Raw genomic sequence first — 22,506 nt, 5'->3', positions numbered from 1 at the left:
CAAACAAACTTTCACAATTGACAACTACGTGTAAATACGCCAACGCAACAACCCATGCAACGGTGTTCATCTTAGGTCCGTTTCAAACGCCATGCTAAAGTCGTGCCGCACTAAATTCAATTTCGCTCGAATGTGGTACGACATTGGCACGACTTGGTTTCAAACATCGAGCTTAACTATTGGCTTTTACAAAAGAGACGATCTTGAACCATCGGTATTACGGATAAATCCGGAGGGTGTTCCTGACGGGGGATTTGACGAACGTTTGCGCACTTTCGTGTTTTTTAAACAAGCCCAGGCTGCAAGGAGAAGGAAGCGACTATTGCAGCAGGCCTTATTACCCCATGCCATTGCTAGAAGAAAAAGATTAGTGATCCTCGTCTGTTGTTTGATCACTATCTTGCTGACATCTACAGAGGCAAGTGCACTGCCATCATGCCGTCGACTACACAGAAATTTAGGATGGTGGGATACTGTCTGGAGGACATATTCGGATGCAACGTGTAAGAAGACCTTTAGAATTTCAAGAGCTACATTACAACGACAAACCGTTGCAGAAAATCCGATTTCTCCAGGGTGTAGGCTAGGTATCTGCCCATACCGCATTGGGAGAGGAGATTATTATTATACCATCTCACAAATGACTGGCTTTAGACTATCCACTGTCTCAACAATCGTGCAGGAAATTTGTGAGGCAATCGTTAAAAACCTTTGGGCTGAGTGTGTCACCCATCATTTTCCAAAGGATGAGGCTGAGTTCAAAAAACTTTTATTCTCTTGTTTGAATGTCACTAGTAGATGCGAGGTACCGTTTCAAGTGGGGAAGATGTGGCTTCCCGGGAAACTCTCACGACTCGATTATATTCCAATCAACCAATTTGTGGAGAAAAGTGCAATAAGGAACAGTCATTTCAAATATTGCGAAAGTTATTGATGGGATACGTGTATCTCCACTTAAAAACGGGGACTCAGCATTTCAGTTTTCAACGTGATTAATGAAACCATATACAAATGCCATCCTTTCCCAAGAGCAAAGGTATTTTAATTATTGTTTAAGTAGGGCAAGGATGGTAACTGAGGGTGCCTATGGGCAGCTGAAAGGTCGATGGAGGATCCTGCTAAGAAAGTGTGAAAATAGCCCAGAGTATTTGAAAATGATGACTCTCTCATGTATGTCCCTCCTGGATTTAGGAGATACCATTTCACGTAAGCTGGATTTAACCGTTGATCCAACCGCAGGAGAAAGAAGCGACAGAGATGCCATTAGGGCTCTGCTGGGTATGTGTCAGTATCCTCCACTACGAAACTCTAATCAGCAAGTTGATTTGATAAGAAAGAAACTAACTAAGAAATTATGGGATGAAAAACAAGGACATGGAGTTTGTTGTTGTATTTTTTCAGCAGTGAGCTGCATTTTCACATTTTCAGTTGGAGTAAAAAGATCCATGGTCTTCTCATTGTACAAATGTTTATGTTGAGCTTACGTTTGTTCCTTCATCCACACCCAGTGAGCAAGAATCTTCTTCAGCCTCTGAAACATTCCCTCCTGCAACAGGCGGAAGGGTTCTCATGAATGCCGCCATTTTTTTCACTCGCACCCAGGAACTCTTTCTACGCGCATGCATCCCAGTCACAAGAAACCGGTTTATCCACTTTTATAATGTTATTATAATTTATTTATTTATTTATTTATTTATTCATTCATTTATTTATTTATTTCGGCACGGCAATAGCACACCATTTGAAACCATGCCGTGCTAAAGTCGTGTAGCACGACAGAGCTTGCCGTGCTACACGGCAGAGTCAAATTCTTAAATGGTTTCAAGCGTCGTGCTACAGCCGTGCCAAAGTCGAACTTAAAAAATCTCAAAACCGATCCCGTTGAAATATCAACCAAGAGAACGCGTTGCCTCTTGGAATGCCACATCTATAAAGAACAAAGCAACTGTTTTGACTGATTTTATTGCATCGCAAAACTAATGGACATCATGGCTATTACAAAAACATGGTTGACTGGCAATGATCGAGATGACAGGACACTGGCTGATATTGCCAACACTCTTAACGACTACGACATTGTGCATACACCGAGGACAAACTCTACTGGTGGTGGTGGTGTTGCTGTGATATTCCGTAAAGGGATTACCGTGACGCAAAACGTCAATGATAGCTTATTTACTTCAATTGAATGCCTTGATTTGAAAATCTCTCTTGGAAGTAAATTGCTCAGGTTTTTTACTATACCTCCAACCTCCAAGAAAAATGGCTTAACTTCGAACATGTTCTTTGATGATTTCTCTCAACTTGTTGAAAACCTAGCGGCAACGCCCGACCATTTTTTAATCACCAGGGATTTTAACTTCCACATTGGTACAACAGGTAATGATGTTGTCCAACTCGTCGACTTGATCAACTCTGCGGGTTTGAATCACCATGTAACAAGACCCACACACAATCATGGACACATCTTGGATTTGGTAATTACTAGTTCTAACGATGATTTGGTAACCAACCTTCAGGTCTTACTCAGCATGCCATCTGATCACGATGCTATAACTTTCCTGAGCGATTTTCCTCGCCCTGTCTTGTCGAAAGTCTTAAGTAGCGACGGAAACTTCAAAACATCAACCTAGAACTGTTTGTGGAACATGTCGCTAATACATCAATCAGGTGCAATAGGTCATCTGATGTGGATGTTGCTGTTACACAATACGATTCTGATCTAAGGGACACCCACGCATCAGTCAAGCTAAGAATGTCAACGTTTTCTCCTTGGTTTTCTGATCATCTTCGTGAGTTAAAGCGAGAAAACCGTCGATGGGATTGAAAATGGCAAATATCAAACCTTGAAATCAAAAAACAAGTTTACCAACAGAAGGCAAGTGAGTACTACACTCCTGTTGAAAATGCAAAGAGGAACTACTACTTTGATAAAATCTCTACATCGACTCAATCTGAACTCTTCAATCTCGTTGATGGGCTGTTCACTGTAAAGAACAAGATAATCCTGCCTACCCATACTGACCGGCATGAACTTGCTACACGATTCTGCACTTTCTTTGATTCTAAGATCTCTGATTTACTGGACTAGTTAATGGCTTCTTCTGACATTGGCGATTGTCATCGTTATGACAAGCAACCTACGCCATCAAGTTATGAGCTGAGTACCTTCAGGCCAGTGACATCTGAAGATGTTAAATCAGTCATGATGTCATCACGAACGAAGTCCTGTAGCTTGGACCCGATACCTACCGTCCTTATAAAGAAGTGCATTGATGTCTTGGTTCACCCTATCACTGCAATTATCAACTCATCACTTATGACTGGCGTATTCCCTTCGCAATTTAAGCATGGCTTGGTCACCCCTATCATCAAAAAGAAAGATCTTGATCCTGAGCTTCTCAAGAATTATCGTCCCATTACAAACTTGTCCTTCTTATCGAAAACAACAGAACGTGTTGTATCTAATCAGCTACATCAGTATTTGCAAGTTTATGGACTCTATGCTCGAATGCAGTCTGCCTACAGGCCTAACCACAGTACAGAAACAGCATTACTCCGTGTCCATAATGACATCAGCTTGGCGTTAGACAACAACAATGATGTCATCCTCGTTTTGCTGGACCTGATCTCTGCTTTCGACATGGTTAATCATCAGATACTTCTCAAGAGACTCCAGGACCGTTATGGTATTTATGGTACAGTTCTTGATTGGCTCAAATCTTACTTGAGTGAGCGCATGCAGTCTGTCAATTTTGGTGATGAGACGTCGGAACTGATCCGTTTAGCCTGAGGTGTACCACAGGGCTTTGTGCTCGGACCATCTTTGTTCTCTCTGTATGTTGCACCTTTTGAAGACATTATTAAAAGCTATGGTCTCAACTGTGCTGTCCATGATGACGATACACAGTTTATGTATCGATTGATACGTCTCTTTTACAGAGTGGCGTTTCTAATCTTCAGAAATGCATTGAGCCTATCTTTGAATGGTTGGCATATAATGAGTTAGTATGCAACGAATCAAAGACGGATGTCATACAGTTGCCCTCTCGATTTCAACCAGACGACCTTCTTTCTGAGATCACCATTGGTAAATCAAACGTAGTGCTTGCGTCTTCAGTCCGTGATCTTGGTGTAACACTAGACTGCCATCTTGACATGAATGCACATGTCAACCAACTCTGCAAATCTGCATCTTTCTCTCTGAGACGTGTTGGGCAAGTTAGACAATATCTTGACAATGCAGCCACGGAAAAACTCAGCCATGCCCTGATTACATCTAAACTCGACCAGTGTAACAGCTTTTTATACGGGCTTCCAGATAAAGAAATCTCCACTGAAGATTCAGCGAATTCAAAACTCCGAAGCAAAATTGGTTACGCGAACCAAGAGGCAAGAACATATCACACCAGTATTGAGGAAACTTCACTGGCTTCCAATCAAGAAGAGAGTAATTTACAAGATACTCTTACTGACGAACAAATCGCTGAAAGAGTTTGCTCCAGACTATTTAATGGAATTTGTAAAAGACTTTGTTGCTCAATGTTGCATGAAAACCTGAACAAATGCAGGGAATTTTGACAAATCTGCATGTGAATTGATTCAATCAGATTCTCATGCTCCAAACAAACATTAACTTTGCGTTAGCACATTGTACAGTTGACACAGTTGCGTGGTAATGACAGCATTCTCTCGTTTGAAAAGCATGCATGTGCATTGTGCAAAAAAAGTTTATCCCTTACAGTTGAACAGAAATGGCAGTAATAGCCAAAAGTACCTCCAACAAACTTTAATGTAGAAAGAAGGGGGTAGTTTCTAAAGAAACTGTGGTGCTGCGTCGGTGGGGAAGTAGTATACAAAAATTTGGTTTTATCAACGGAGTTGATAATGTAAATTGGCCACCGTACAGAGATTCTAAAAGCTGATGTTTCAAGCGTTAGCCCTTCGTCAGAGCGAATCGAGGAATTATGGGTTACGTGTAGTTTTTATAGTAGAGTAGGAGCTACGCTATTGGTGGTAACATGGCAACGTGAAAAATAGGAATATATTAATTAAATGAAAAGCGTTCGTTAATACCGCGAGGATTAAGGGTGCCAATTTGGAAGATGAATTTTTGTTCTAGATTCTTGCGGCTTTCCGTCGTACCTAGATGTAGGGAAAGGCCGCAGATAGCCATGTGTGTTTTGGAGTACTTAGGGAGACTAAAATGACGAGCGACTGGCTTAGATGCATCTTTGTCATTCGTCTCAACATGGCGAAGGTATTCGCGGAATCGGTCACCTAGTCGTCTACCTGTCTCGCCAATGTATAATTTATTGCATAACGTACAGGTTATGCAATAAATGACATTTGCGGAGGTACATGTGAAACGATCGGTGATCTTAACAGATCGCTTAGGTCCCGATATCTTGCTAGTGTTAACAATGAAAAGACAAGTTTTGCATCGTGAGCGGGCGCATTTGAAAGTGCCGGGTTGCTCGTTAGTTTTGAGCGCGCTTCTAACTAAAAAGTTGCCTACGCTTTTGTCGCGTTTGAATGAAATAAGTGGAGGTTGCGAAAAGATTCTACCAGTCTCGGGATCATTTTGGAGTAATTTAAAATTATTAAGAATGATACTTTTGACTGCGTGATTATGAGGATGGAAAGTGAGGGTGAATGGAATTCTGTCATTCTTATCTTTTCTTAGCTCCTACTCTGCTATAAAAACTACACGTAACCCATAATGCCTCGATTCGCTCTGATGAAGGGCTAATGCTCGAAACGTCAGCTTTTAGAATCTCTGTACGGTGGCCAATTTACATTATCAACTCCATTGAAATAATTATTTAAGGTTGCAGAGACTTTTCAACCGTTTCTTTCTGTTATAGACATTCGCATTGCTTATAGTAGCGATCTGATTGGATGGATTTCAGCTTTGGTGGGATTTTCATATATGAAAATTGCTCGACGGCACGCAATGCCCGTCGGTTGAAGGTCGTCCTTTAATTTATTACATGTATGCACTGTTGCTAGTACATGTAGCACTGCGCCAGAGCAATCCTAAGTAAGTTTGCTCTACGATTATACACACCTGCCTGTTCTTGTATCCCATACACTCACAGTATGATCAAATGAACCTGTCAGCAGTTGATCACCAGTTGTATTAAATGTGCAAGATATGATCTCTGCTGAATGACCCTATGTGTGAAAACAAAAGTCCAGCATTTTCTTGTGTCATCATCAAAACCTAAAATAAGCAATTATTCAGGCCCCATTGATTTCTTTGAAAGTTCGCATGCTGGGTGGCATTTCTTGTTCTGAGAAAAGAGCACTTTAAATTTCAGAGGGAATGACATACATGTGTCAAGATGGCTCCTGAGAAACCAATCATGTCACAAAAACATTGATCCTTGAAACATGCATCTTGCATTTTTGAGGTCTGAGACAGAACACAGGCAATGAGAAGTGTCAAGCAAGAATACAAGTGGCGTAAAACCATGTCTGTCTTTTCCATGTATAAGTCAGGGAGAGACTTCTCTGTCATTTCATTGATTGCAGTGTTTCATTGGCCCTGAAAAGTCCCTACGGGGAGTGGTCAATTAAGTATGTATTTGAATTTTGAAACTCAACAAACACAAATATGGAGAATTTTGTCATCACTGCATTGGGGGGAAGGGACGAATGTGTACAGAAAATTTAAGTGGCTAGAAAAAGAATCTCTTTTGGAAAGGCATTGGTGCCTATCAGTCTCAGTTTTTGTATCTGTCTTAGGGGATAAAACCTGAGCCACCAAATTAATATATTCTTTCAGCATCCCTGAAAATGGGGGCTTTTTGAGTCATTGTTAGTTTACTGCCGATGTGCCATAAAATATTTGGTTAGAGCGTTTCATAATAATTATAATATTCAAAAAATATTCTACATTAACGCATTTGTGGAATAAAGCAGTAATCATAACTAAAATGTGAAGCTTATATCAGTTGTTTAATTCACGGATGTGACCAGTCGCCATATTGACTTACCTAAACAAAAGGAAATAATTCTGTTAAAATGAAATTCAGTTCCCTGAGAATTGATCACATTCAAAAAAATAGCCACCGTTTCATTGCTAAGGTACACCAATATGGCAGTCATGTCACATGCAAACAATCTAGTGCATAAGCCAAGCAGCAGAACTTCACTTAAATTACATGTAAGAACACTGAAGAGAGTTAAGTGTCTTTAACACTAACAGATAATGTTGAAATTTCTGCTCCTTTCTGTACATCCCACAATTTGGCTGTTGTGTCCATACTTCCAGTGGCCACAATAGTACTTTGTGGATTAAATGCCAAGCACACCTGTACACCAAAAAAAATAAAACTTGATAATTGGGCATGGCCCAGGCTTTTTTGACCCCCAAAAGAGACCGTACTAAAACACAGAGAAATAATCCAAAAACACAGTGCCTTTTAATGATGGAAAAGACATTCTCATCCAATACTTTCACCTATGTGAAGAAATATAAAAATGTAAAGATACACTTTTATATTTCTTCCTGCACAACCCTAAAGGAGACCTTCACAGCCACATATGATTGCATTTTGCCCAGAACACCCTACGTGAGACCAAAATTCAAATTTACACCCCTAAGCGAGACAACGAGCATCCCTCCCCTTTCTGTATGGGCCTCTTTGATCTTTCCTCCAGATAACAGCTAGTCCTCTGCTAGCAAGATCTTCAAATTATTAGGAATCATGATCACAACCTTCACATCTAACAACTATGAAGGTACAGTATCACACCACATCACTCTAAAAGAGGGGTCTTACAGATCTTTGACATGTAACAGTAATGTTGTTGCCATAGTTGACTCCATGGAGGCCACACTACATGTATGTTATTACAACCCTTGGTATGTGACACACCTATAGTCACCTTTTGGATGCCTCATCCTGTTTCCTCTGATAAACATCCTTTTTTTGTCGGGTACAGGGCTTCAAGTTTATTACATTTAAGCACTGTGTTACTGTAGAGTTGAGATTTGTGTCCATTGTATTCTTTTCCATGTTAGCATTTTAGCTTGCAATTGGCAACACTATTCATATGCTTACTATAATAATAATAATATATTTATAATTGTTGGAAAAGAAAAACACGTATACATGTCCGAACTAAAACATTCAGGCATGCAAAAGTGTTTTCATGTCAGGTCTCTGCTCAACCTTGTTCCCAGGGTCTCTCTTCTCTGCCTCCAACGACAATGGAGACCATAGCAATGGGGTTGGTCCCTTCTTAGTGCTAGAAGTCCTTCATTATTAATAGGAATCATGGCGTATGGTGGCCAAGCATTGCCACTGAAAATTCGAATAGTTTTGTACGATAAGTGCAAACAGAAGTGAGAAATGAAATCAAAATTCTAAAGTACATAGAATGCAAAAGTAAAACTTGAACTTCAAGATAAAACTAAGATCGAAGTACAGCCAAAACTGAAATAAAAATTCAATATAAAATGAAACTTGAAAAGCAAGTGAAAATGAATTTCACCGTGGCCCAGCACTGCCACTACCATCATGCTATGCGTGCTTCAATACTTTAATCTGTGCAATGTGTGTGCACTCAGTTTATTAGCCAATATGGCAGATGTGCATGAGGCTACCCGGACTGAAGGTGATAACTGTGAAGAAGCTCTGAATCGATAATTACACCCAGCAAGGCTTGCAAAGATCCCAAGCACTGGATTTTCTGAAACGCGACTTTCCAGCGTATCAATATCCTTGAGTGTTCGTTCCCTTGATCGAAGGCTTTGTTACTTTGAAAGAAAGCAGCAGTGGAATGTGACCTAGGGTCCTAGTATTAGCTCCTAGGATACAGAGCAATACACAAAAAAATCTGATTAGAATATGGCCTTAATGTCACCAGAGACCAGGTTTATGATGTAATGTATGATCTGGATCCAGAAGGGCTCGGAGCACATGGTAATGTCAGAGCCAAGAGACAGTGCAAGAAAGGAAAACTTTACAACACTTGGCTCTAATTGGGTCCATTCTTCAGATATTGACAAAAATCCTCTTTTAAATATACATGGTCATGGGGCACCATGCCGTTTTAAGTGTAAATTGTCGCATAGCAATGTACTTAGCTCCACCAACTGAGCTACTGGTATCAAGGCATGTGGGAGCTGGCCAACTGCAAGGTTCAATCATTAACCTGACAAAAGAAAGAGAGAATTCCATTTCCTCAGCTTTTATCAACCTCAGATCCACCAACAGAATCTTACATTTAAAAGGTATCATTTTTAGTTAATTCCTCTTGGCCCATATCAACAATGCACCCCAAGTCTTCTCCAATCTGTCTGTCTTTAGCCAGCACTTCCCACAAGATATCCGCAGGGCTTTCAAGTCAACTCTCACTGTGGTACTCCAGGTCTTCTTTGGTCTATTACACTTGTACATTATACACCTCCTTTGATTTGGCATACATGCCACTGTCACTTTGGGTGTTCTCACATAAAGGTGTCGATGTTTATTTACTTAACACATGACCTACAAGACAAAATTGATTCTTCTTTCCACTACAATGTCTCTCCATGGTTCCTGATCCCATCTTAGAGCTTCTTCATTCATAACGTGATCTGTCCACTTAATCAGACTGACAGTTAATGGAAAACATCATGCTTTCTCACACCCTTTTCTGTGGCCTTTCCCATTAGCACAAAAAGCTGTTGGCATGACAATGTAGGAATAAAGAAGATTGCTTTAGATGACCATACTGTATTCAAGTGGTCAAGCCGTCATGAGGAGCAAAAGCAGTGTTTGGCACTTACTTTTTAACTGATTTGCCCTTTGGCAAACCAGTTTTGTTTTTTTGGTTGCCCATGGTTTTTTCGGTTGCCCACCTTCTAAAGACCTGTTGCCTATTAAGGAGGCTTGCAAAAATGTCAATTTTGTGTAACGTGAGTAAAATGGGTTTGACAGACCAACGCGACTCCTGCTGTGTGTCCATTGTGTTCTAGTAGCCTTCCCAGTTTTGCTTTGACAAGCACATCTCTATTGGCTTTTCCTTTTCTGTAAGAGATCAAGGGAGATTCCTTGAAAATCTCTTTGAGATTAGGCTGGTTTGAATTAAATGCCATTTGTCCAATAGTATGTTCTTTAAGCCTTTCAAAGCTGGTTGGCAATCGGGCAAGTGTTAGAGTTGAACACTGGGAAGTGTGTTAGAACGCTACACAAAAACCCGAATTTTGTCGGCTACTTGGTGCTCCTACTGGATACTTTTCATTTTCATTTGAACAGGGCTTAAAACCCGGTCACCTCAACTGCAATGGTCTTCTGGGCAAAATAAATGAAGTTAAGGCTTTGTTATTTGCCGTCAAGTTTGACATTTTGGCATTACCCAGACTCATCTTCGGAGCAGAAAAAAAGACTCATCAATAAACATAACTGGCTATAAAATCACTAGAAGGAACAGATCTGATGGCAAGAAAGGCAGCGGTTCATTAATATATTTTGCTGAATCTCAAGGATTTATCAGATAACTCCCCAATTGAGGATGGTTGGGTGGACATTTCCTTTCACTCTCAAAAACGTTTAGTCGGCTCCATCTACAGACCTCCGGATTAGTAAACTTCTTCAATGAATTTCCTCTGCTGATGGAGAATCTTTGGAGAAAGCACTCAAACATTGTACTGTTGGGGGATTTCCTACCATCCTCTACCAATTCTGGAGACTTACTTCTGACGCGGAATTTTCTACAACTACTTAGCAAGTTTAATTTAAAGAATGTCATCAATGTTCCCACCAGAATTGCTGGCAACTTATCTACTCCCGTTGACCTGATCATCACTTCAGTTAGTCACAAGTCTCTTCATCATGGTGTTTGCAACCTTGGAATTTCTGACCACCATTTGACATAATACTACAATAAATCTTAGACCAAACTATCAAAAACCAACTTTTAGAATAATTCGGGATTTTAAGAAATTAAAGTAAACATCTCTGCGTTAAAACAGGATTTGCAACTGCTCCTTGGAACATATGTGACATTTTTGATGACATTGATGACTCTGTCTGGGCATGGGACACTCTGACTGTATAACTAAATTGATTGATCATCAATCATCATATTCCTATCAGAAAAGTGTAAATTCAATCAAATACCAGTAGTTTGCCATGGATGAACAAAAAAATCCCTGCACTACGTTATTAAGATCTGCTGAACTAGCTTAATAGAAGGATAAATTCTGCAATGTGAAATCCAGCAAAGAATTTTGGAAAACAGTCAAATTATATCAAGGCACCAACAAGTTCTCCGTAATTGGGCCCATCACAGATTCGCAAGGATTGCTTTTAACAGATAATATCCTGAAAGCAAATGCTTTCAACTCTTACTTTACAAATATTTGCTCCACCTTGAACACTAATGCTGTGCCTTATCCTCCTTTACTAACAAACTACATCTACAGAATTACCCCTACTCATCCATCTTTAACTGTTAATCAGGAACTCTTATCACATTGCACAAAACACCATATTAAAGAGGGTAAGGTCTCTGGACCTGATAATATTGACAGCAAAGTGCTTCGCTTACTTGGATATGCCTTCATTGAGAGCTATTACATTATTGCAAAAAAGAGCTTTGCTGATTGCAAATTTCCTCAAAAGTGGAAAACAGCAAAAGTACGCTGCATCCACAAAAAAGCCTGCCAGTTGAATTGTGGAAACTATTGTCCGGTTTATTTGCTCAGTCAATCAAGCAAGTTATTAGAAAGTCTGGTCTGCCAACAACTGGATGCTTTTCTGGAGCACCATAATCTGCTATAAGCAACTCACAATGGGGTTTTCGGAAAGGCAGATCTACGGAGTTGCTTACTACTTCACATGACAGAAAAATGGAGATACGCTCTAAATCATGGGAAATCTATCAGCGTAATCTTTATAGATTTCCAAAAAGCTTTAGACTACATGTGTTTCCCATCATCTCCTTCCTCCAAAGCTGCAAGCTTCTGGTATATACAATAATGCCTTAAACTGGATCTTCATTAGATTATCTCTGTAACAGAAACCAATAAGTTTCAATCAACGGCTACAATTCTACAACAATGAAGATTCCCTCGGGGGTACCACAGGGGTCCTTACTAAGGAGGGATTTTCTTTCCCTGGTGGAATGCTATAAGATTGTATTCAATCTGAATGGATTAAAATTCAATGACTATTTTGAATTGTGCAGGAACACTAAGTCGAGATCAAACCATCCATATAAGTTACAAACCAAACTCGCAAAATTGAATTGTTATAAAAATTCTTTCTTTGTCAGAATTATCAAACCTTGGAACGATCTTCCTATTAATGTATTCAATTTTCGCGATAGCCCTAACGTTAGTAAGTTTAAATCAAGACTGAAGAATCATATGAATATTTATTGAACGGCCATTTTATATTTATTTATGATAATTATCTGTTTCTTATCTGATTTTTTCATATTTCTATTAACTAGTTTTTTATAGTGACTTCAAATGACCTCTTTTCTTTAGGAGACCCTTGATATAGGGCTGTTACCTCTGGGTTTCCTTTTTCTCAATAACTATGTTTGTATGTTATTTTGAAATAAAGTATTGTATAGTCCCAGACTTTTTACCATCTTCACAAATGACCTCCCAAGCTGTCTAGATTCATCAAGTTCTTCAAATATGGAAATGTTTGCCGACGATTCAACTGCTTTTGTGATTGGTGAATCTGTTGACTCTATTAATTGCTGTCCACATCCAAAAAGGTTTTGCAACAACTTCATAGCTGGGCACTACTCAATTGCATGTAAATTTATCCTATTAAAACCAAAATTATGTTTATACCCAAGTCTCCTTTCACTGGACCAATTCAACCTATAATCTTGGACAATCATCTGATTAACTGTACAACTCAATCATCAAGTCTGAGTCACATAAGACAATAAGCTTTGCTTTAATGCAAAAATAAACAAACTTAAACAGATTAAGAGAGTCACATAAGACAATAAGCTTTGCTTTAATGCAAAAATAAACAAACTTAAACAGATTAAGTCATTTGACCTCCCACCTTAGCGTATATCTATTTTAAAGGCACATTACCAAGCACATTTATTGTATTTCTCCATGGGGTTGTTCAAGTTCATTACAGCTTTTGGAGGAATCTGTGCTGCTTGACTTGTTCTTGACTTGTTCATAATCTTGACCCCTCTATCCCAAAGCTTAAAGTTTTATCTGAAGTCAAATGGCACTCCTTATCATATTTTTACAAAAAGAGACTGGCATGCATAGTTTACAAAGCTTATTATAACTTAGCACCACCCAGTATCACAAATCTCTTTATTAAGCACGCAACTAACTACAATCTAAGAGGGAACCTTAAATTTGATCTAACCCGTACTTTCTGGAAAGGAAATAATGATTCCTTCACTCATCAAGCCAGTACAATTTGGAACAGTATACCCGTAAATATCAAGTCTTTACCTTCTTTTGCATCGTTTAAAGCAAATCTTGTAAAACACTCCAAATCTATAATTTGGCAGAATATCTTTTGGTCGTAGTTCTACCATAACATTCAAAAACACTGATGATTTTACACATTTATACATAGCATGTCCAGATCAGCTTTCACTGCAATCTCTTAACCTGCATTGTTAAATAAAGAATGTATGTATGTATGTAAAAACTTTACTGTATATTATTTTATTTTATTACATTCATTCCATTGAATCAGTGATTACTTTAACCACACACAAGAAATACCAAAAATTAAAACGTTTTGCACCACATGCAGATGAATTAAATATATTGAGACAGGCATATCTGCAGCCCAATCGAATAGTGCACGGCCTAATCTGGAGGTTGCCAATTCGATCCCTGTCTCATTTGATCAAAATCTGTTTCAAGCATCGCCTGATCCATGTACAGTAGTTGAAGCTTTGAATACCCGACTAAACAGAGCACTGACAGAGGGAGGGGGCTAAAGTTTATCAGTAACGCTAGTTCACTGTCACATGTTACCCTTTACCTTTAATATACAATCTATATCAGAGCAGAAGACATGTCTGTCTTTCACAAGGGATTAGAAGATGCACTATAGCTTATGCAATATTAACCTTGACCTCTACCAGCTGAGAATACTATTGAACACTCCGTTTTAAAATGTTGCCTATAATGACCATGAGAAAAGGCATTTGATAAAGTCACCTGCCATAAACTCACAGTCATTAGTCTTGTCAGGATCTGCTCTAAAAGGGCAGACTTTACACTAGTCAGAATAAAAGTGTAATTAACTCTACCAAAAACAAAACTTGCATAATAAGGTGCATTCATAAATTGCACTCAAAATGGTTACTTTTTGTTGAGGACCAAATTAATTTGCAGGAAAAAATCAAAGATCTAGATTGGAACTGCAGGTTGCAACATGACGATCCAACCAGAAAATGCTACATTTTTTAGTACATGTATCAGTAGTCTGAAACCCACCGTCATAAATTAAATAACAGCCATGACAGACTTCATTGGCAGAACAATCGGTAAAAGAACTGGTTTTGCACACAGTGGAATCAACTTTAAGTGGAGAGTGTACTATTGAAGCTAGTTGATATCATTCAAGATGTCAGTCATTGGCAGTTATCTCAGCACAGCTTCTAATAGTCTTTGAAAATTAAAATTAACCATGGAAAGTTTTTACTCTTTGACTATAATTAGTTGTTGGCGCTCTCCATGCATTTCTTTTGGTGCTGACTGTATTATATTATTCATTACACAATAAAATACACATACCAAAACAATTAAACTACTTACAATTTCAGCTGTATGACCTCTGTAGGTGTGATAACATTTTCCTGTATCAGCACTCCACAACTGCAAATATCAATGATAACACGAACACTACATTTAAGTACCATGTACTCACAGTCCACTGCATACATTTTGTGTAAAATACGTAATTGTAACTGCTACAAACTGAAGTTCTAACCACAAAAGTAATTAATTATGTAAGATTGTTGGTAAAATTTAAGAATCCGATCCCACCAACGCGTCGGCCAACGCGTCGGCCAACGCGTCGGCCGACTGTCGGCCAACTGTCGGTCGACTGTCGGCCGACTGTCGGCCGACTGACGGTCGACTGTCGGCCGACTGTGGTGGATCTGAGTTCTGTTACACTTTTTCTCGGTCATAATGGAGAGCACTGCTGCGTATCGGCGATGGATTTCAGTAAGGTCATTGCGGTCGACCTTCGCAGCACTTTCATGGTTTGTTGCAGCTGGTGGATCTGAGTTCTGCAAGGTTCGCAGCTGCTGCTCCAGGGTCTTAATGCGGTCATCTTTGGATTTCAGCTGATCTTTGCAGGTGGCCATTTCCAGTTCATTTTGCCGGACCAAGTCTGCCATCTCATCGGCGTCCTGTTGGGCCTGCGCTAGCTGTTCTTCAAGCTCATCAAACTGGGCCTTCAGATCTTAAGTTCCTGGCTGCATCTGATGTTCCTCTGGGCTATGCAGATTTCCAGTCCTTTATAATGCATGAAAAATAAGCAGGTTAGTCGACTTGCAAAGTAGCCGACCCTTGCCAAAACATCGAGCAGACCTAGGTACTAGTGTTTCATTTTAAAAATGGCGGCTATTTGCCAATGGTGTTTTCGTCGTTCCTTATGGAGTTGTTCTTGCTTCCAACTGAAAGAACTAACAAAATTATAAAGAGTAAGTATTTAGACCAACGTGACGGTAGTGTTTAGACCAACGTGTCGGTAGTGTGTCGGCCAACGCGTCGGTAGTGTGTCGGCCGACGTGTCGGTAGTGTGTTGGCCGACGTGTCGGTCGTGTGTCGGTGGTGTGTCGGCCGACGCGTTGGCCGACGCGTTGGCCGACGCGTTGGTGGGATCGGATTCTTAAATTTTACCAGATTGTTTCCATGAGTTCTAGATGTACACTGTAGATAGACCTCTCATTGTTGAATGCCCCTGAGCCCTGCACTGTACCAAGGCTGCAAGCCAACCACTTACACTGTAGTAATGGCCCAGAGTTTTCCCAGTGCAATCTATAACCAGCGAGGGTCATAATTGAACTTTTGGAAACAAGGAAACATACAGGTGTAACTTGCAAAATGGATCAGAAATGAGGTCAGTAATTATAGTAAATTAAATTGAGCAGGAGAGCATACCTGTACAAGTACATGTAGTCTAGATAAAGTCAGTAATTGGCTGTTACATATGTCCAACTCGGAATTAACCAGGTAATTATAGCAAGCACAGGATCCAAGACATCTCTAGATTCAATTTAATACCGCTCTCAAACTTACACTCACCTTACAAGTCTTGTCAAAAGAGCCAGTTGCTATTTTGTCACTACAGAAAAGCAATGAAGGGAAGTTATGAAACTACACTACACCTGTATCTTGAAAATAATTACATGACTTGTATAATGGACAAAACTAGCTAATTTGTAGCTATCACAAGGAAATTAACACATAAAATCATCCAAAACCAAACTTAAGGACACAAAGTCATACTATACATGTATATACCCATCCGGTATAATTAGTTTAATTAACTTAGGGTGCATTCGACCCTATCCCGGAATAAGAATACGTGGAGTGATGATTTAAAACACTATGTATGGCATTTTGCAGCAACAAGAATAATAAAGCTATGTTTAAAATTGCATTTTAGCAGATGTTTGACAATATTAATGTGAATCCCCGCAAAAACGAAGGATTTCTAACTTCTATTCCATGTATTCCTATTCCGGAACATGGTCAATCGAACGTGCCCTTAAAGTGCCCCTAACCCCAAAATATTTTTTTTGCTAAAATGAATCTTTGCACCAGAAGGGGAGTGGGTCTATCCCTAATTTTAAAAATAGTTCACGGCTTCTTATTCTCATTGCCAGAAAATGTTAGGGTCACCATGCAGTTTCAAATAGGTTTTACCTAAATGTAAGTGACTCTCATGTGCTTTGTAATTGCAAAATCTAGTAAGAGGGAAACAGTTCGAGGAATTTTTTGTATACTGCATGCTTTCAAAGAGAACCCAGATGACCAAACATTATGTAAAAGCCTGCAAATTCCTCAAATGACTAAAATACTGAGAATAACATCAATATTTTTCCCTAAAAGCAATTTACAAATGCAACCTACATTGTACATAATTATATTTTTAATTTAAAAGAGGTTCCTGTTCCTTTAACAGATGTGACAACATACCCATAGGGATTGTTGAGTGCGATTGCATACACCACATTCTTGTGTCCTTCAAGTACTTGAAGCTCTTCCCCTGAAGCTGTGTCCCAGACTTTACATGTTCTGTCATAGCTACCTGTTATAAAACTGGAATAAATTATGCATGGCTAATTATTATTAATACCATATACATGTAATAATTATGGACTCTCTTGTGTGTACTGTATGATTGTGTTTGGAAAATTTTGTAATAGTTTTAAAATTATAGTATCAGAAACAATTAGTGCTCCAATCTGATCGTTTTTTAGTTTATTTGGCTGCTGAAGGGCAGCTGTACATCCAGTCTGTCTAAAGAAACTGTCCAATTTGAAGAAATTTGTACAGGGGCTGCACACTTACTATAGATATGTTGTAGTTCAATTTTGACTGCTGGTACATGTGTATAATTTGCTTTTGAATTGGTACAAACTAGTTTAACTGGTACAATTTTAATTATACTGGTTTATTTTCATCAACTGTCTAAAAAAGGGATTTTCCTTTTTTGGGGGTGTAGTTAAAAAACAGGGGCTTGGTTTTTTGGGGGTCTCAAAAAGAACACGAAATTCCTTTCTTCCGCTCTACTTCTCCTACCCCTTGCTCATCTTCCGCCATTACCTCTATCCCACCCCACCCTTCTTTCACAGTTCTATCCCCCCCCCTTCCTTACCTTCCAGGTATTTCCCTCCTTGCATACCCTTACCCCCACTCCCTCTACAACACCCCTCACAGACTTTTCAAACAAATCTGAAGATTTTCCTTTATACTCAACCTAACTTGTTAAATTATTCACCAGAATATTTTCTTATTAATCCCAGACCACTCTTGGTCCAAACTTAAAAATTTATTCACATTTAGGCACCAGAGCCACTTGTGGTAAATATATCAGTGATAAAATGACAGACTCACGCCAATGCAATAGCATAAATGAAATAGATTTTTATAGAGTAAAAGAAGAATTGAAAAGAATTGAATATGATTTTTACAGCAACGCCAACCTCTTCACAGGAACAACAAGAAAGTAGTCTCAAAATGGGAACTGTTTCAAATCTTGTCCCATGTACAGGAGTCAAATTTCTCACAGAGGAAAGTATGACAAAGTGGCTTCAAGAAATCACGCACAAATCAGCCAGAAAGTTGTTAACACACTTATCAAAATGAGCTTATTCCATGCATAGAAAATGTCCACCAATCAATGTATATCTCCTCCAAGATTAGATCTGTGCAGTGCTACTAAATGTTACTTTCGACTATTCCAAAGGAATTTCCTTTACATGATCGAGCTTGTAAACAGACCATTTTGAAAAATGAGTATAACTTCATTTCAAGATAAATTGAAGTTTATTAATATTGTTACAGTACAAAATAATAATAACATTGTAACATTATTGTAATGTGGTTACTAATTTCCGGTAGTTGTATACTGCTCTTGTTACTTGAAAATCTGAGCAACAAATTATATTGCCAAATGACTTATTAAAAGAAAGAATATCACTGCTTTTTTCATTAGAAAAAGTAGTCCTACTATGTGAAAGACAAAAAAGAGTTTAGCTCTGAGGAAGGGCGGGCACTCAAAACGTCAGAGTGACGACAATGTGCAAGCCAGTGAGCCAATTGGCTGCAAGTAATGCGAGCCAACAGGGTGCACTAAGCAAGTTAACATGCAAGTCACACAGTCTACGGATGCATTATAGACTTAAATGCTGTTTATCAGTGCTAATCAAATGGGTGCCTATACATGTACTTAAATACTGTTTATCAGCACTATTTGCATTGTAGGCAGTCTGCAGTATGTCACCTGCAGTTGTCATACACCTCCTGGAATCCCAACTGTTAATAAGAGTGCTTGCATAACTCTATAATCACTAAATTCAAAGCTTAACACAAATTCCTAAACTTCAGGCAGTTTCCCTACCCTTACATGAAAGCTAACCATTCTAGAACAAGTGTTTAGGCTTACAAGTAAATTGTGTAGATTTGTACTAAACACCACTCAATGTTATTCTTGGTCAAACCAGACTGGTAAGTATTTCCAACAGAAATTTGAACTACAACAGATATATTCCTCCTGAGAGAGATAGTTTGCTCTGTCTAACGCCAGACAATTTTACTTGTCAATCAGGGGGCCCTTGATGCTGAAAAGGTTAACAACATCTACGTCCACTACAAACCCATGTTCCTTTTAAAAGGGAAATAGCTTTTTTTTTTTTCATTGCATCATTGATTTAAATAGCTACTTAAAGGGCTAGGGATTTCACCCACACAGTACAAGTGTGACTACTATTTCATACCCACCTACTATTACTGTCAATAAATTTATAAGGGTCTGTGATCGAGAGAGCAAACACTACAAAGTCACTGTTTTCCTCATCCTCAATTCAAATTTTCTCAAAAACTTGAAATATTCATGACACCCCCGGGAAAATTTCCAGACTTGAGAAGTGAATGGAAAAAAAGATCTAAATAAAAATTAAGCAGCCTTCATCAAATAGTGCACTCTAGCTACATGTAACAAAATTATTGGCCAGGGACACTTTTTGTTGCACTTCTTTGCCCAAGGCAACAATCATGATCATATAATTACACTGTAGCTACAAGAAATGATGACAATGACTTCCAAATTTAAATTCCATATAATATAAACTGAGTTTCTCTCATTTTGTCATTGACAGGATTAGTTACCAAAATATGGTAACTGACTTTGTTTTATACAATACTGTTCAGATAATGAATATATTATTATAACCATCCTCACAATTTCAACATGCCAAGCTTAACTGTACATGAAGGTGTTATCCACTCATTTCTACACGTATTACCAATACTCTGCTGAAATGAGTCTTTTTATTTAAAGTGAAGGTAACTTTCAGCACTGGAATTTACTGTAACATAATTCATTAAATATTGCCTTCAAAACTTGAAGCAATAAAGGCTGAATTGAGGTACAACAGGTTAATAATTTAAATTATATATGAATGGGAAATGAGTCTTAAATACCGGTACTAACCAACAAAGGTTGGATTTGAGATTAAATATCGTTTTAGGCGTTAATCATTGAGATTTAAGATTAGGATTCAGATTAACTCTGATATTAGGGGCAATAACGTTTTAGGCCTAATTACATGTAGGCCTAAATGACATTTACTCTCAGATCCAATCTTTGTCAGTTAGAATTCGTTTTGCTGTTTCACTGTTTCATCGTTTAGTAATGCCCCTTTTGGACCAGCAAGCAAAGAGAAAACCAAATGCACCAGATTGGAAGTCCATTTTACAGTTCAAGCACTTAATCGCATAAGCTTGATTTGCAGCTGGTAATGATGACTATTAATCCAACATTCAAAAAACACAAGCCTCTGATACAATGTGCAATGAACTTTCAGGCCATTAGATTACCTTGTGCCAGACTTGTTGAAGGCAACATTGGTCAGTGGAAGGATGTGTGCTCTCAAAACCTTAAAGAAATCACAATGATGTACAACAAAATAAGTGATAAAGCAATGACTGATAGCGAGTTAATTCCACCCGAACATCAACAAGTGCATTTACAATGTACCGGTAGTAATAATAATTATTAAGATCACACTGAAAGTTAGGCATTAGACATGAATACATGATTCTCTGAAGTTGCTATAGGTGCACACCATGATAAATGCCATTACCCAGGGGTAAACAAGACTCTCCATGAGCACGGGGTTGCCTGTGGTACGTGTTACTCAAAAACAGAAGGGACTGAGTTGGGTGGTATTGAACTGCAGTGTCCCAGTCATTTTTTCGAGTCGGGGGTCAGTAAGACCATTTAAGGGGTCACCAAGAAGTTGTGCCAGCAGAGGCCCTTTGGCTCACATGTTCAAACAACGAAACAGATCTTTTTCTGAGGTTAAAAACCTTTCTACCGGCCTATTTATCATTTGTCACAAAGAAAAAATTCCTGTCATCTTTAAAAAAAATTGGCATGTATTGCGTACGTATGGTAGTGCAGTAACACAGCACCTAATATTCCATATTGTCAACTGAGCTGCATTTGGTCTTCCGGGAGATTCAAGTTGTCTTTGCGGGATATGTAGCTCTAATTATAGTACACCATATTGTTTTGGTATTGTATATCATTGTAGTACCATGGTAGAAGTCTTAGGTAAATAGCCCCCTAAGAAGACATGTGGTTAGTAGCAAAGTACTAAACCCAGAAAGATTGAAGAAAATAAAAGGGAATTGAGAAACATTCATTTGGCTTCTAGGCTGACATGTTGATCATTTTCAAGTTCCCTCACAACTTCTTTTCACCACAAGTTTAAGAATGCACTTTGAGCGTCTGGCAGCTTTGTTATACAAAAGTTCACCAAGGTTAAGCGCGGCTAAGTGGGATGGGGACTTGGGACTTAGGGACTTGAGGACATGGGGACTCTGGGACGCAAGGACGTCGGAACTCAGAGACGCGCAGGGATTCAAGGACGTGATAAACAAAATTTAATAACACCTGACTTTTGCGCTGAATTGGTAAAATACAATTTTTGATGGTCAAGTGTAAACTAATCTAATATGCTGAAGAGTTTGTCAGACCAGTAGCTGATGATTTCCAGTGTCCATGGTATTGTATATCATTGTAGTACCATGGTAGAAGTCTTAGGTAAATAGCCCCATGAGAAGACATGTGGTTACTAGCAAAGTACTAAACCCAGAAAGATTGAAGAAAATAAAAGGGAATTGAGAAACATTCATTTGGCTTCTAGGCTGACATGTTGATCATTTTCAAGTTCCCTCACAACTTCTTTTCACCACAAGTTTAAGAATGCACTCTGAGCGTCTGGCAGCTTTGTTATACAAAAGTTCACCAAGGTTAAGCGCGGCTAAGTGGGATGGGGACTTGGGACTTAGGGACTTGAGGACATGGGGACTCTGGGACGCGAGGACGTCGGAACTCGGAGACACGCAGGGATTCAAGGACGTGATAAACAAAATTTAATAACACCTGACTTTTGCGCTGAATTGGTAAAATACAATTTTTGATGGTCAAGTGTAAACTAATCTAATATGCTGAAGAGTTTGTCAGACCAGTAGCTGATGATTTCCAGTGTCCATGGTTCCCCCTTGCCTATTTTACCGTGAGAGCTCTGGGTACAGAATAGTTTCAAGGCAGGGGGTCTTAAACGTTGTGGACAGCCATGGAGGACTTTCCTGGTAAGTAACTGAGTTTTCGAGTGAAGCTATTATCCTCGCAGTTATAAATGCAATTTTTGCAATTGCGTCAAGAAGCCTGACAAATTCAGGACTTCAACGGAGTTTGAACCCGTGACCTCGCGATACCGGTGCGACGCTCGAACCAACTGAGCTAT

The 22,506-nt window shown here is 39.0% G+C and overlaps 1 protein-coding gene across 1 annotated transcript in view; it reads right to left on the bottom strand.

Moving 5' to 3' along the window:
* The window catches only part of LOC137982609 (dynein assembly factor with WD repeat domains 1-like), a 49,791-nt gene that overhangs the window by 16,619 nt on the left and 10,666 nt on the right, over positions 1–22,506 (bottom strand). The window contains exons 5-10 of the mRNA XM_068829732.1: positions 20,570–20,628; positions 17,165–17,287; positions 16,268–16,307; positions 14,768–14,827; positions 7,212–7,319; positions 6,071–6,177 (exon numbers count right to left, since the gene is read on the bottom strand). Of these exons, the coding sequence (XP_068685833.1) occupies positions 6,071–6,177; positions 7,212–7,319; positions 14,768–14,827; positions 16,268–16,307; positions 17,165–17,287; positions 20,570–20,628 (497 nt within the window). The remainder of the gene's footprint in view (positions 1–6,070; positions 6,178–7,211; positions 7,320–14,767; positions 14,828–16,267; positions 16,308–17,164; positions 17,288–20,569; positions 20,629–22,506) is intronic.

Source organism: Montipora foliosa, chromosome 13 (assembly GCF_036669935.1).
Source record: "Montipora foliosa isolate CH-2021 chromosome 13, ASM3666993v2, whole genome shotgun sequence".
In the NCBI taxonomy this organism is placed as follows: Eukaryota; Metazoa; Cnidaria; class Anthozoa; order Scleractinia; family Acroporidae; genus Montipora; species Montipora foliosa.
Note: the sequence above shows the minus strand (reverse complement) of the source record. Positions and strands in the feature narration are given on the sequence as shown.